The sequence below is a fragment of the Anser cygnoides genome, chromosome 1 (genome assembly GCF_040182565.1).
Source record: "Anser cygnoides isolate HZ-2024a breed goose chromosome 1, Taihu_goose_T2T_genome, whole genome shotgun sequence".
In the NCBI taxonomy this organism is placed as follows: domain Eukaryota; kingdom Metazoa; phylum Chordata; class Aves; order Anseriformes; family Anatidae; genus Anser; species Anser cygnoides.
In genome coordinates, this window is record NC_089873.1 from 208,178,826 (window position 1) to 208,195,207 (window position 16,382).

General features: G+C 43.4%; 1 protein-coding gene and 1 long non-coding RNA gene across 20 annotated transcripts in view; one reads left to right on the forward strand and one right to left on the reverse strand.

The window, feature by feature from the left end:
* The window catches only part of TENM4 (teneurin transmembrane protein 4), a 1,678,763-nt gene that overhangs the window by 1,593,676 nt on the left and 68,705 nt on the right, over positions 1 to 16,382 (forward strand). For all 19 annotated transcript variants that reach the window (XM_066989940.1, XM_066989945.1, XM_066989941.1 and 16 more), the window contains 4 exons: positions 739 to 858; positions 6,557 to 6,818; positions 13,437 to 13,704; positions 15,864 to 16,007. In XM_066989940.1, coding sequence (XP_066846041.1) covers positions 739 to 858; positions 6,557 to 6,818; positions 13,437 to 13,704; positions 15,864 to 16,007 — 794 coding nt within the window. The remainder of the gene's footprint in view (positions 1 to 738; positions 859 to 6,556; positions 6,819 to 13,436; positions 13,705 to 15,863; positions 16,008 to 16,382) is intronic.
* On the reverse strand, positions 4,390 to 6,656 carry LOC106039873 (uncharacterized). Its single transcript, XR_007159677.2, has 3 exons — positions 6,533 to 6,656; positions 5,303 to 5,398; positions 4,390 to 4,618 (listed from the first exon to the last, which is right to left on the reverse strand). It is a non-coding gene; the product is annotated as an uncharacterized lncRNA (long non-coding RNA).

A 16,382-nucleotide genomic window follows, 5' to 3' on the forward strand; every position in this document is an offset into this window, starting at 1 on the left:
ATCAATGTTTGTAAAGATCCTTGAGATCCCCAGATAAAAGAGCACATTACAGAGCATAGAGTAATTGGAATACACGTAGTCTATAAAATAGTGCAAGCTACCAAACTTGGAACGAAAAAGACAGGAAGGAAAAGCCCGTCTTGTTACCTTGCTCCATTCCTCAAACATTTTGTAGGAAAGCTATCTGAACCTAGCAAATTATCTGTCATGTTCTTCCCAAGTGGTAACTTAAGGGTCTTTGTGAAATCTGGATGAAATAAGCCGTCAAGCCCAGTGTGCCTCTTACCTCTGAGGGCTTCTGTGCTGTAAATACGTCCGTGCAGTACTTAGTATGCTTCTGTTCTCTTTGATTCTAAAATGTCGTTTGCCCTTAGTTAGGGCAGTATTGTCAAGGCACTGTGAAACTTAGCTGGTTACAGCAAATTCCAGTGTGATGCTGTGAACCCTACAGAAGCTCATAGTTCGTGAAATATATGCTGCAGCAGTTGTGTTTTTCAAGAGTAGGTTAAAGGTAAGCCTCAGTGTCGAATGTTCTTACACAAATGTTCTTTTTCTCCTGAGAAAATCTTCAAGAGCAGCATGCCACCATCAGGCCAGACTGCATGGCCCCATGCCTTCCAGGACGAAAGGGCTTGGGCTGCCTAATTAAAAGGAGCTCCAAGCCCCAGAAATAGAGGAAAATCCTCCATTTGTCAAAAGACTTACCATTTCTTATCGTTTCTCTCCTTCGTCATCCAGACATGCATGTGTGATTCGAGGCCAGGTGATGACAGCGGACGGGACCCCTCTAGTTGGAGTCAACATCAGCTTTGTCAACAATCCTCTATTTGGGTACACGATCAGCAGACAGGATGGCAGGTGGATATCTTAACAGGATTTACAGTGTTCAAGCAGTATTAATGCTATCAACACTAGGGAAGAAATTCCAAGGGCACATTTATTGTTTATGCATTTTGAAGATGTTGATGCCTTATTGTTGTTGCTGGTTGTTATTTTTATTATTTATTAACTTTGTAATATAAACTAGAATCATTAGCCAACAATTAGGCAATGAACTGCACATGCATGTAAAGAAAAGACGTTTCCTTCAGTTCTATTCTTGTTAATTCATGTTGAAATGATTACAAAGAAGTCATTAAAATTACAGTTGTTTTAGAGGCAAGTGCTTAAAATCTGAACAATCACACTCAACCAAAACAAAACCATTGCAAATTGGGAAAGTCTTTCATCTTATCTTTTGTCTGTCAGTGCTAATTGGCTCCCTTTCTTTTAAGAACAAAAATGAAATATTAGGGGTTCCAGCTGCACATGCCATATGTATTGACTACTAACCACTAGCACGTGGGAGAGGATTTATAGATTTTAGCACCTCTCCAATTCACCACTTTCATTAAAGGTTTGACTTGGCCAGAGAAGCTGATAGAATTATAATGAAAGAGAGGAACGTGTGCTAGCAACATGAGATTAATGCTGCCTTGTTCATGCTCGGGGGTTTTTGCACCTGTTCTAACACTGATGGTGACCAGGGGCTTTCTTAGTGATGCTACATCTATTGTATGATATGACAATGACATTTAGACAATAAAGAGGCATCCCTGGAAAACTAGTGGTCTCCTTCAAAAAAGGATGCCTTTGTAGTTTCTATAGCTTAGGCATTACTGCAAAAAGGAAAAAGTCTTGCACATTTATGCTATGAGCGTCTACCAGACTCACTGAACACACTTTGCATGAACATACTTTGCTTTGAAACTGCACACTCAGCATCAAATTGCTGTGTATAGACCAGCACAAAATCTGCATACTTTAGAACATATATATCCATGAAACTCCTGGACAATAATGCCTGCTATAACCTTTTTCCTGTCTGCTTGTTTCTTTGCCCTATACAGTACACAATTACTATGTGTAATATTTCGTATAGATTACAAGTGCTCTGAGGAAGGGACCATCTCTTTGCTTTGCAATTGCACTGTACTTAAAACAGAGGGACCTTGCCTTTAACCACACCTCTAGCCAACAAGCGTAAGAGGGCAAGAGGTGGGCAGTGCTGTCCCTGCACCTTTCAATATTTGAGTTACTATTTCTTTCCACTTCAGCTATAAGGCTACTTCTGCTGGCAGATCAAGCCGGGGGTGTGCCTTTCACACCGCGTCCTCCCCAGCCTCCAGCTCAGCCAGGGAGCCAGGCAGAAAGCGATGCAGCTGCAGCATCAGTATGCTCCACCAGCCCTCAGTGAACTGCTGGTTCCTTGGGGCCCGCTGCCAGCCTCCAGAAGTTAAATTGGTTTCAAGGAGCTCAGTGCTGCCGTTTGCTGACTCAGCCCCTGACAGACGCTGTGGTCCAAATGACACAAGTGACAGAGATCAGCTGCCTCAGACGAGGGAATCTGAGAGCATTTGGGACTCATCCTGAAGCTGGGATTTCTGGCGGCAGCTGCTGGTGTTCGAACCCCAGGCAGCGCAGTGTCAGCTCTCCTGATCTCATTTTCTTCACCTTCCCCTCAGATTATTCTGCTTCAACGGAAATCTCGTGCAGGTCTTTCAACACGACTTTCAGCAAATTGTCCAGTTGTGGTACTGAGGCTCTTGAATCATAAAAATACCTTCCAAAATTGTCTAAGGCATACATGCAGGTATTTTCTCAAATGGAAGGGCAGCGCATCGCTGTACTCTGGAGGTAATAAATAAGCAGGTGAAAGCCCCTTCTTAAAGAGCACAAGAATCCAGTGACTTCCACAGTGGCAAAGCCTTCTGAAAATTACCTTGAAAACTTCAAGAGCATTCAGACTAAAATTATCAGGGCAGAAAATGACGTTAGACATCCCTTAATTCTAGTCCTAGCCTTGCTGCCAGATTAGCAGGTAACATTAGATGCATCTCTGAACCTTTGCTAGGCCAGCCAACCGTCCTGTGAAAGGGAAGCAACATTTACTCGCCTGCCTTACTGATTTTAACAGCATTTATTGACTACTATTTGTAAAACACTTTCGAAGTCACATAAAGAATTACGCTGTTGCTGTTTCTATTATGTACTTTGATGGTTTTCAGAATTAGGCCATTTAGGAAGAAGCATCTCTCTTCCGATCAGCTTTTCCACAGCACAGTTTTCGTGTGATTGAGTCGCCGTGGTTTAAGAAGTTGATGCTCTTAAGCAAAAAGTAGCTTCTCCTGAACTACAGTAACAGGCTGCATGCATTTCCATTCCGTGGCACTGCACAGTCATACGGGGTCATCCAGTCCATCTTTGTTGTCATTCAGGTTGGAAGAAAAATGGGAGCGCGCATGCAAGCAGTTACCGTGTTGCAGAGGTTATGAGATAACTGCTTAAAACTCACTGCCTTTATTATTTGGCATATTCACTATAGGAATATCTATTCTTGAAAACGTGCACTGAGTTCCCTTAAATTGATTTAGCAAATCAGTTTACTGATAGCAGGGCAATAACTGTGTTTTTAAAGTAAGGGAGTTTAAAGACAGAATTGCATCAGCTTAACTTGATTGGCTCCTAAGCTGATTTTGTTGCTTTAGTAATTTTTTTTTTTGGCATGACCAAGTTTCAAAATGAGTACTGTAAGTGAAATTTCAGTTTTAAAATTACAGTGAAGTGAATTTTTCACCCCTGTGAATGGTTCAGTGTATCCCAGGTCTCTGCAAGTAGGTTCCACTCCCATTACAGCAGCCAGATACAGTCTCCAGTGGTGAAATCCTGGTCCTATTTAAGTCACGTTACTTAGTCTGTTCATGAAATCATCCCTGCTCCTCCCAGCTCAACTCTTTGAGAACGTAAAGGCTTACATGTGATTCTAGACTAATTATTGGGACAAACTCTATTCAGGTAACAAGGCATGAAGATGAAATGCCAGCTCTGAAACCACTCTGTTGTGTGATTTCTCTGTAAAGCAAGTTAATAGATGGAACAAAGTCTTTGTACTGGATTATAAACCACATTTTTTAAACAAAGCTTTAAATTTGATCAATCTGGTAGTTTATAAAGGCCATAAGTCATCACATGGTTGTGGGGGCACTGTTAATAAAAAGACAGGGAAGTCTCCAGATATTTCCAGTCTCATCTCCCCACTATCACATTCAGCAACATGGGCATCAGCCCTCTCAGAAAGTGAATACGCTGGCCTTTCAGAGCAAAGAGATGAGAAAGGGTTACACTATTCTGTGCTTATTTTTTTTTCTTTTGAGTCTGCATTGTGGATAAATAGAGAATTTCAGCCTTTGGCCTGTCTCTCCAGAGTCTTTTAAGAAAAACAGAACAATATGACGGTACAACAAGTATGATTTTTTTAGAGTGATAAAAAAGACATCAGAGAACAGCCGCAAAACCAGAAATAAAATTATCTCATTCTTTCAATCCCAAGATGGTTTTGTTCCTGTTAAATTTAATTTCACTAAGGGAAGCTGGGATGAGGGTGTTTTCAGTTTAGGTTTTTCTGTTTGGTTTTGCTTTTAGTTTTTTTGTTCAGTTCATCGAGGTAGCTTCCAAGCTGCACCCTGAGGCTCCGGAAAGAACAGCTCACGTGCAGCAGTAGCTGCTGCAAAAGACTGCACCTCTGTGCTTTCCCAGCCGCTGGAGCCTGACGTGGAGGTGATGCTTTCCCTTCTGCGCCCTGTTTTGCAGATGCAGGAGAGGCGAGGCTGTTTCCCCAGACAGGTTACCAACCCTGACCAAGACTCATCGAAGCCAAAAACCACTCACAAAGGAGCAAAACGGAGGTGTTTCCAAATAAAACCTCTTCCCCACTTGCCTAAAAACATGTTGGGCATCATTTGTAATGTTTGTTTCTTTCCTCCCGTTGCCCCTTTTAGTGCCCAGATTCATGCAAAGAGAGCTTTGCCCTCCTAGCTGCAGGGCTTGCCAAATGCTAATTGACTGTTAAAAATATCCTCATCAAAGTACAAATGCTGCGAGGCTTTGCTGGCAAGGACCTGCAAGTTACTCCTCAGGCTCTTGCGAGCCAAGCTCCATAGGTCTGGGAAGTCGATGTCCCCAGTTGAGTGGTAGAATAAACACGTCATTAGGTTTTTAAAATGCTTTCCCCTCCCTCCCATGGACTCGATTTAACATTCTTTCCTGAATAACTCTCTTTTCATAATTATATTTACTAAATGGCACCTCAGTCTATTGTCCATAAAAAAATAATAATAATAATAATCTCTTTAGTGATTGCTTGCCAAAGATTTTTTAGAAGTAATTTGTACCTTTTGTTTCCCCTCTGGGGATTTTGCAGCAGATCTGAAAGCCTCAGAATTAATTACAAAATAATTTTAGATCCTTTTTTTCATCATCTTACCTTGTAATTACAAGGGGCATCGAGGCTGGCTCTGGGCTGTCAGCGTGCTTTCAGATCCTGCTCCTCATGCACAGGGAAGTACTTCAGCACACGTCTCTAAAGCACATGAGCAGCAATGCTGAAGCCAGCGAGCCTCTCACACAACTGCAAGCTTGTCATACACTGTACAGCTGTCATACACCAGCTCCAAGCATCTCAAGTGAGAAGCGGGGAAGAGAAAACTTTCTGTGCGCTGAAACATGCGTCTGGCATTGCAACAGAATAGATACTGAAGGAAAGAAGTAAAAAAAAGCACAAACAAAAACAAGAGGTCTTCAATTTGTGCTGAAATCTCTTCCTCCCTCAGTTGTGCCTCTTGTTTGTGTCTATACATTATAGATATATCCTGTGGTGCTTCGTTAAATATAGCATGAAGGTAAAACAAACAAACAGCACTCTCTATCCCAACGTCTTTACATCAAGAGGAAGAATATTTTCCTTCCTCAGATAACGTCCTTTCAGACAGCTCTGGAGGGCTGTCTGTTAACCCAACATGATATTCTCTAACACTAACGCAGACAGAAAAGCCACTTGGCTGGGGGTGGCCTAGGATGAAGTTGCAGACTGTAATTGGACCACGGGCAGTGACTTACCTGCCCTGCTCTAAATGATTAAGAGTCAAAAAAGGATATATGTATAAGTGCTGAGTGCTGGGCACAGAGACTGCCTTTCTGGTCTTCATTTCTTCCCCGTGCCTAGTACAGTAGGTTCAGTCTGAGACTGGGCTCCACATGTTCCCGACTTGCATTAGGTATTAGTCAGGTTAGCAGTGGATGCCAAGAGAATTTATATGCTGGCATGTCAGAGAAACCACTTTCCAAATAGTTTATTTCAGCATGTGAATTGATCCAATCTGTGACTCTGTTGGGATGAAAAATACTTCAAGAAAAAAGAAAATGAGCATGTATGGTCAAATAACACTAGAAAACCAATAGCAAAGACAAACATTTGTCTCCAAAAAAAAGGGATGGGAATATTTTAATGTACAAGTGCATAACAGGCAAAGAAGCCAAGTTTGTACTCCTGCCTATTCCACTTGCTCTTGCCTAACAAAAGCTTCTTTGAGCTGTAGTTTTTATATTTGTAAAATGTGAGTGATGGTATTCCTGTGGCCTATGAGGACTTGTGATTACTTTTCTGCTACAAACATATTTCCTTGCTACAAACACACGGGGTGTTGCTTGCACTAACCTTGTTTTCCATCTCTTAAAACAGCTTCGATCTTGTTACCATCGGCGGGATCTCCATTATCCTGCACTTCGAGCGGGCTCCCTTCATCACGCAGGAGCACACGCTGTGGCTGCCCTGGGATCGCTTCTTCGTCATGGAAACCATCGTCATGAGGCACGAGGAGAATGAGATCCCCAGCTGTGATCTCAGTAACTTTGCTCGGCCCAACCCTGTGGTCTCGCCATCCCCGCTGACAGCTTTTGCAAGTTCCTGCTCAGAGAAAGGTCCTATTGTTCCTGAAATCCAGGTATGAACCGTACGAGCCCAGAAGAAGATGACCCAGTTCCTTTCTATCCTTCTTTTGCCTGCTTTGACCAAACTGAACGATATTATGCTTCTGTGCTTTTCCGTACCCCCCTGCTTTGCTAAAAAGAAGCACTCCCAGTTTGTCTCCCCATTTTTCAGACGTTTGCCAGGAGCACACACTCACGAGCACACACGTAGCCAGAAGGTTTGTTTCCCCTTTTCCCTGAGAGATGGAGACAAAGCACTTGTGGCTGGCAGTGCAAACCTACGTTGGCTCTGCTTTGCCTTCATCTTGGAAGGCAAAATTCACCCAGGAATTCAACTGGGACCCTGTGCAACCTGCAGCAACCTTCTGGCAGCCCTTTGGCAGTCAATACTCTAAAGCACAGTGCAAGGCTTAGGATTTTCTTATATTCATGCTTTTCTTCTGCTCAGGAGCAACTTTGATCTGCTGGGCATTAAAGACTTCAGTGGGAGGGTATTGGGTGTGAAATTCCTTGGGTTTTGAAGACACAGCCCTCAGTCTGCGACGCTGCTGGGGCGTGCAGTCAGCCAGAGAACGGCCTGGCAAACGGCCAGCGTGTGGAGCACCTGGGTTTTATTGCATTTCATGACACATGGGACGGCTGAGCAGAGTGGGAGGGTGGTTTTTTTTATTCCTCATCCCCATTTTCCTGGTGTTTAAGGACATATGGGTCACATAAAGTAGTTGTAACAACCTACCGTGGGTTCAAAGTATTTTACTGAGTGGAAACTGAATGATGCAAACAACTCAAGTACCCATCGTCTGTAAAAATACTCACTGCTACACGTGGATGTAGCAGAATTCAAGCTTTCCTTTCTTGGGCATGTTATTCCCTGGGTCTTAGATGCCAGCATTCAGTGTACCCTGGGTATTGCTTTTAGTGACAAATAATAACCTGCCAAGGTAGAAATAATAACAAGTGTAGCGACAAATTGTGTGCTTCCTGCTTGACTCCATTGGGGTTTCGGTAGCGTTAATGAGGAGGGAAGTCACTTCATATCTTCTAATTGCGGAACACCAGGTACTGAACCAGGTACTGAACAAATGAAGCTAGTGGTCTCTTTACCTTTCCCTCTGGGCCAAATCCTGTGAACTTTTCTCACACTAATTTCCAATTAGAGGCCCTGGGTTTGTCCCAGCTTAATTACTAAATAAGTCTCATATCTTGTAATGTCCATCAGATTGCAAATTCTCGGTTCAATTTTCACATCTCTTTTTCTTCTTCCAACAAGCACCATGAAAGGCAATGTTCAGTGCTGAAAGAAGCAAATATCTGATACAGTGATACTATAATCATAATCTCACTCAACCTCACTCATTATTTGGTAGGGTACTTGTTAGATTTTGTTAATTATATCTATCGAACTAAAACATTCTATAATTTCTCTTCAATAACAGTGTGTCTGTCTATTGACTGTGAAAGCGGCCAGGGATGTAGATCATAAGCAATGGTTCGATACGATTTCCTGACTATAGATGTGTAGTGCCATTTGAAATGCCCTGCAAATATCGTGCTTGGTCTCCAACTGGCAATTCAGAATGATTCTCCTATCAGTGTCTTGCATTACATCTGCCAAACCCTTGTGAATGTCACGGATAACGTGGACATCCCAAATGGCACTGGACACCTGTAGTTATGGAATGTAATTAAGTGGGATTCATTTTGAGATTAAGGCGTCTAAATCAGGTGTTCACCTACAGTCGTCTGGAGGTGTGCTGGATGTTCGAGCTCCCATTAAACCTGACAGAAATCTAATCAATACTGTCAGCAGAGCCTACAGATCAATTAAAGTGACCATCTTGAAGGTATCAGATTCCCACTGACAGTATTGGTTAGATCTCTGCTGACTATAATCAATGTTTAGATGCCTAGCTCATATACGCACACTTATAAGTCAGCGACTGGATTTAGTTCCTGGATTTAGATGCTTAAACTGGAATTGAATCCCACTTTCAAGTTAATATGGCAAGACTCACCTTCTGGAGAACCTATCTCTTCCTTTTGCCAATGGAGAGACCTGGAAGAATAGCTTAGAGGAGTCTCCTAACTTTTAGGTTCCTAAATTTGAGTAAGCCCCCCATACAACATGATGAACAGTACTTTTCCCACAGGCCAAGTGGTTGAGCCAAAACCTGTTAAAACTGTATTCTTCCTCAAATATTGACAGATGAAGGTAAAAGAGTTTGTGATGTAGGAGTCATGGAAGAGACTCTGCTATTATAGCAGAGACCTGACTGTACACTTCAGTTCATAAACGGACTACTTTTCATTCCTGTACTGGGTATACGTACAATATAAAATAGCCTAGCTGTCAGCTTCTGCAGCTGCATTTTAGAATACATAGTCCACATTAGAGAAATGTTAAATATAATAGTAAAGAATATACCTGGGAGGAGTTGACAGGCAGATGGCAGGGCTGGGAAAGGGATTTTGACAAGCTAAAGGAGTGGGCAGATAGGAACCTCACGATATTCAACAAATACATGCAGTGTCCTCTACATGGATGCATTCAAAAGACTAAATAATACATTTTAAGTGTTAGATTCAGGTGCCTAAACACGGATTTGATGCCATTTAAGGTGCCTTGAAGAGTCCCTTCAGACCTCTACCTGTAGCTTCAGGAAGGTGGAGATCCCAAGAAGTTCCATGTCAGATCAATCATCCCTATGCAGAGGTTTTGGATACCATAGGACATCTCAAAGGCACTAGGTGCTTGTGCTAAGGTCCCCGAATCAGGCCCTAAATGCCTTTCTTTCTCAAAATTCCTTCTGAGCGTTGCATTAAGAAAAAAAAAAAAAAAAAAAGATAGTTTCTTGCCTTATATACTGGCAGAGTGAAGAGTAGCTGTAAGAAAAACATGTAACCCTGCACACAGAAACAATATTTTCTACACTGTCTCATGCAAAGAGTGGAAGAATTTGCTACTAGCACAAACATAGATTGCCACCCAGGTTTGAAGGGAACAAGGCAGTGAAAATTGCTAAGTGGTGAAAATCCCTCGTAAGTCTGAAGCTCCAGCTCTTCTGACTGAGCTGGTGGCTCGGCCACTTTTGCTTAGGTTGTGATAAACTCCAGGAGCCCTACTCTTGGACACAGCATATGAATTTGTCTGGACAAAGCAGCAATTATCAAAGAGAAATAAGTACACAAGTCAGACATCATTACTTTTTGTGTATTCAGGGTATTTTAAAGTTTATTTTTCCCTCTTGTCCCACCAGCGTCCTGTTGGATTATCCTTCTCCCACCCTACTTTGTTGCTAGTTTAGTACTGCTTACAAACTACAAATGCATTTCGGATAATCTGAATTACCATTTGAACCAGATCTTCAAGGAGGCACCCTTAAACACAATCCCTTGTGCAGCTCAGTGCCTCGGTACCACTGCGCTGACCCTTCCTCTGAAACGGTAGACAGCAGAGACACACCATGACAGAGAGAAATAATTATTTCTGATAGGGGTTTGAACCAGACATTGCAAATAGTACCTCAGTGACAATTATTTCTGTCTGGCTTTTTCCTAAAGGGGTTACATATGAAGACAGATTTGATGCAAGGGACCACCTTTACTGCAGCTTGGCTCAGCTGGTCTCTGGTTGAGCCTGGTCCCAGCCCAGCTTGTTGCTGAGCTCTGAAAATATATTTTAAAAATCCTGGGTTTTCCCAGTTCTGTCATTTTTCAGCTTCCTAAGCGCTGAGATATGTAAATTTAAAAGGCTGCATTAGAGAAAGTAAATATTTATGAGCACGGTGGAACAGCGCTTTAACTTCTGGATGTGTCCGTTTGTCAAGTGCTGCAAGCCCAGAGGTTGTAAGTTATCCCTTGAAAAAGTGTTAGGCCTTGGATAATAGCTTAGAAGAGGTCTTTTCAGGGGGCAGATTACAACATTTGTCGTTATTTATAACTCTAACTAGAAAACCTGTAAGAGATGAGCAAGTTGTCACATCAGGGAATTTTACTGCTCCCACATAGAGGGAACTGAGTGTGGGAGGCGCAGAAGTGGCTTGGAGAGCCCCAGGACAGCTGTGATCCCTTCCTGATGGGAGGATCTCTTGACCCACCTGCCTTCCAGCCTCTGTGCCCTTAGCATTATGAAAGCTGATTATTGCTGGGGAAGTATTTTCATAGCTCATTTTGGGCCCAGCACATGAAAGAATTGCAGAAGTGGTGCAGGAGAGAACAGAGCTAGTTATGACCTCCTGACACATCCCATTATCAGACCAAGTTTTCAGGCTTGCTGCTAAGCTTCTACCTTCATCTTTCGAACTTTTCCAAAGGTTGCCAGCTTGTGCTGAAAGTGACCATGTTGGGTGCTTACCTAAGGATGAAATTTTCTGAAAAGTAACAACTAATTTCTTTTCCCAAAAGAATTGAGAAAGAAATGCCCTTCATCACCATTTTGCACGGGAGAATCAGCATGGTGTAAGGGATGTACACTGCATTGCCTTCCAGAAAATATCCATGCATTTCTCCACCTAAAAATAAATAATAATAATTCTAAGATCTGATTATACTTTAGCAGGTAAATTACCTGAAAATCCCATCTTTACTGAGTCTCCTCTATTCTCAAAGCAGAACAGGGTCAGACAAAACTTTCCCTGCAGTCCTTCAGTCTTCTGTGAAATTCTGTACTGGAATGGAGACCTGTGAGGTGAACGTCCCAGTCAGTCAGCAATGTCCCCACTGCGTGGCTGGAGGAGAAAACAAAGCAACTCACCTAGAATACTGATGAATTTGGAAAAGGAGGGGAAGGGAGAAAGCAAGGCAGGGGAAAGATGTTGATGGTGGTAGGTCAGGTCAAGAGCTTCATCACATAGGTAAGATGGGAGGGAGTTTTAAGCAAGCACCAGGATAAGTAGGAACAAATGTGAGGGCAGAAGATAAAGGTCAAGGCAAAGGGGGAAAAAAAGAGTCTAGAGCTAGGCAGGGCAAAGAGGGCCAGAGGTGAGGTAGGAGAGTACAAGTTACAGGGAAGGAGAGAGGAGTAAAGGGGAAGAAATGAGATATGGCCAGAGGAGGGAGGATGGGAGCACAATTAGTGACATGGGAGAATGGCAGGTTATGGTCAAGACTTGGGAACATCCATGAGGATACAATCCACATGCCAAGGGCTTGGTATTTTATTGGAAGAAAAAGCCAGGAGGCAAAGATTAGCAACTACAGAAGCCTACCAAGATAGAAAAAATGGAAGCTATACTGTTGGGCTTGAGACATCTCAGACACCAAGCTCCTTTCGCCATGAGTCCAGGGACTCCTTTTAGCAACGAGTCCCATTGTAAACACAGACTTAAACAAGATACTTACTGATAAACTCTTGACTCACTCTTGGAATCATAGAATCCTAGAATCATTAAGGTTGGAAGAGACCTTCAAGATCATCCGGTCCAACCATCACCCTACTACCAATATCACCCACTAAGCCATGTCTTCATCCATCCGTAGGCTGAGCTCGATACATTCCAGTTGCTCTCTCACATAAAAAGCAGCTCTACCACCTCACCTTCCTGGCCTGTCTTTCCCAAAAGGCATGTAGCCATCCATGAGAGCATTCCAATCACGCGAGCTATCCCACCATGTCTCTGGAACTGCAATCTGATCGTGGCCCTGTGACCACGCACAGGTCTCTAATTCTTGTTTATTCCCCATGCTGTGTATTTCACTGTATGGGCAATTCAGAGAGGTAATCGAGCATGTAGGTTTCCCAGGAGGGGTCAAAGAGGATGCTCCATGTGTCCCATATGTACTGCCACAAGAGGCACCCCAACTTGAGCCGTGTTTTGCTGACTACCCTCTCTCTGTAACTCTCTTCTCAAATCTTTCCTAGTTTAAAGCCCTCCTTACCAGGCTGGCCAACCTGTTGGCAAAGACACGTGTGCCGCTTAGTGAGGTGGATCCCATCTCTCCCCATCAGTTGTCTATCTTTAAACAGGGTCCCATGGTCACAGAAACCAAAAGCCTGTTGCCAACACCAGCGGCGCAGCCTGGAAAATTTGTCTCCTCCTCCTCCCATCCTGCCTCCTCCCTGGAAGGATTGAGGAGAAAATGTCTGAGCTCCCAGATCCTTGACCACCATCCCCAGAGCTCTAAAATCCTGTTTGATAGTTTCCAATTTGCCCTTAGTATCACTAGTGGAATAGCCACAGAGGGTAACAGTCCAACGCATGGAGAACCCTTGGCACTTACACCATGGTGTATCATATTTGAGCCCCTGGCAGGCAACAATTCTCTCTAGACAAGAAGTCGGGTCAGCAGATAGGTGCCCTGGCAGGGAGTCACCCACCACAATCACCCACCACTTCTTCCAGTTGTTCCCACCAAGCACGGGGCCTATAGGCCCAGTAGCTTCCCCACAGCAGCAGTCGCCCACTACTGCTGTTCTCCGATGTAACAGAGATGGAGAAAGAGGAGGCATTCCTGGCTTCCAGAACTAACTCTATAAATTATAAATCTGATTTTATAATTGATGCCTACTAGGTGTGCTTTTTTAGACGTGTCTACCAGAGCTTGTATAAAGGTGTGTTTGATTAATTGCAGCTTCACTGCCATTTCCTGTCTGCTCGGAGCTGATTTAACACTCCTGGATTGCTTTTCCACAGGCTCTACAGGAGGAGATTAACGTTTCCGGTAGTAAAATAAAAGTGAGTTACCTGAGCAGTCGCACAGCTGGCTACAAATCAGTCCTGAGGATCAGCATGACCCACCCCACCATCCCCTTCAACCTCATGAAAGTCCACCTCATGGTGGCCGTCGAGGGGCGCCTCTTCAGAAAGTGGTTTGCAGCTGCTCCAGACCTGTCCTATTATTTCATCTGGGATAAGACAGATGTCTACAGCCAGAAGGTGTATGGGCTTTCGGAAGCTTTTGGTAAGTGACCCCAGGGCCTGCGTCTCTTTTTAGAAGCAGGTGAGTGGCAATGCACAAACGTTGTCGAAGACTGTTATGGTCCAACTGCTAACACATAAAATGGTCCCTGCTGGTTCACTGCTGTTTCCTTGGAGAGGATTGGGCCCAGATGTTCAGACAGCACACATTTTCCCAGCAGATGAATGCTTATCTATTCTCTGGCTCTTGGCCCAGCATACGTCCTGAGCTGCTACCATCATACCCATGCAGAAGGAATGAGCTGGGACTAGAGGCATTTGGCTACCTCTCACCTACAGCTGAAAGCTGTCAGCGCTTCTTTGAAATAAATCCTTAGAACTGAGTCTTAATCTCTTCCCCTCCTTCTGTCTGACCTTCAGGATTACCCTGATCTTATAGTTTCCCATTTATTACCTTTTTAAGAGTGTCATCCCAAGCTGGGATGCTGTAGGCGTGATGCTCTTCTCCTTTGTACCTCGTGCAGTCACTTACATCTGCAAAAGACTGTCAGAAGCTGCAGGGCAGAGGATGGACGGGCTCTGCATACTCTACGTGCCACATCCAAAGCACCAAGCAGTATGGCCCATGCCTTCAGGGAAGGAACCCGAAGTCCTCACTGCAGCAGGAAGCTGTGCTGTGGCTATAATATCCATGCAGAGACATGCTTCTTTCCAGTTCCTGCTGCCATCCCACACCTCACGTAGTGAGCCCTGTGCAATGATGTTGGAAGGAACAGGGTATTTTGAGTGTGCAGTGAGTAAGATGATGCTGCTCTGCAGTTTTTCTTTCCTATCTGATGAACAGCCAGGGGAAATTTATGTATAGGTCTTCAGCAGAGTGTAGGCAGCCTTTCAGGATGCCAAGTCAATGACATTAGCAGCATGGGAGAGATCCCAAACTAACAAATATAGCTCTTGTTGATAGAAGGATTGTTCCCTGGTGCTTTATAGCCCCACAGAAGATAAGTCTCTTTAGAGGAGATGTTTTTTAAGAGGGAGAAGAGGTGCCTTCCTTGTACTCAGCTGCCTCGAGTAGGCTGGGTGATACAACATGCTGAACCTTACACAGTCTGGAGCCCAGAATAAGCAGCATGTCTTCATATCACATACTGAAATATTATGTTTACATGCTCTTCAAGATGCTAGATGAGCAGGTGATGCATCACTCCATGATGCAGCTCTGCAGCCCCAGGGTACACAAGCAGGTCTGAGGACATCAGCGTTCAGGCTTCCAGTGATTACATCCACCAGCAGAGTGGAAAATATCAAGTCTTCATTTCCTGAACTACAGCTTCCCCTGATACTGTGTGAACCTGCAAAGGGTGATATTTGATGGGGGATCCTGAGTTCACCTAGTGCTCAGCACTTTTCAGGATACCAGACTTTTTTTTTCTGGCAAAAAATGAGCTATATAATTGCTTTTCATCTGTTCAGAACTTAAAATTCTGCTCTGCTCCAGCTGCTAGTACTGAAAAGATCTGGTAGGGCAGAAGAAAAGCAGACCAATGAAACCGGGTCTTGTGCTTCTGAGAAAATAAATATTCTGTCAAAAACGTGATTCTCCTTCTACTGACATCATTTTACTCCTAAGTAATTCCAGTACGTTCAGCAGAGTTACTCCTGAAAGACTCTGATTAGACATCATGGCAAGTCAAACCACATTTTGCTGTGTACCCGTTTGACATTAACAATGACCACAAGTCAACCTGGTCTAAGACTGCTGTCTTCGAGGGATTCACTGTCCCTCGCTTCATTTGTATAAGTCTTTACTTTCCAAGTGAGACCATGATTTTTAGCAAATTCCTGACATGTAGTCTTACATCAAAGATAGCAGATAGGAGTAAAATGCTCCCATTTAGGAGCCCAGCATTATTTTACGCTCTAGAATAGCCATGTTTTAAAATATGTCTTTAAAACAGCGCCTTTTAAATATTTAGCACATTTGCCCAACATCTACAACTGTGTTGACCTTTTTAAATGCAGGATGGTCTTTAAAGTGGGAAATATTAAGACTCCACATTATGATTATGACATTTGAAATGAAATAGGTAGTTGCACTTAGAATTGTTCTTACCCCTGCTCAGCTGAAATTCTGTGTGTGCTGATGGTGCATTTCCAGGTTACTAACCTAGGGGGGGTCTTTTGTTTCCCTCTTGCTCACAGTTTCGGTGGGTTATGAGTATGAATCTTGTCCTGACTTGATCCTGTGGGAGAAGAGGACGGCTGTGCTTCAGGGTTATGAAATTGATGCTTCCAAGCTTGGAGGATGGTCCCTGGACAAGCACCACGCCCTCAACATACAAAGTGGTAGGTTGACTGTAGCACATAACAGGAGAATAATGCTCTGTTGCAAGGCCCAGCTGCTTGTCATCATGAAGAATTCAAGAAACGGAAAGGATAGAAACCTGACCAACACGAGTACTCTACCACATATGCTAACAACAAATTATTTATAGTAACTTGCATTTAGGAGCAATGCTGTGTGTGTAAATCCAAGAGGAGCTGACCATGGTGAAGCAAATGAATGCCCATGAAACATGTAGGCATCTCTAACTTTGCAGTGTCTTAAAAGAAGGTGATTAACAAGGAAAATATTCCTTAAATAAATAAGGGGAGTGAATTCAGATTGGACCTTCCATTGATTGTAAATCCACCCCTACACATCCTGCAACGTGCAAATGT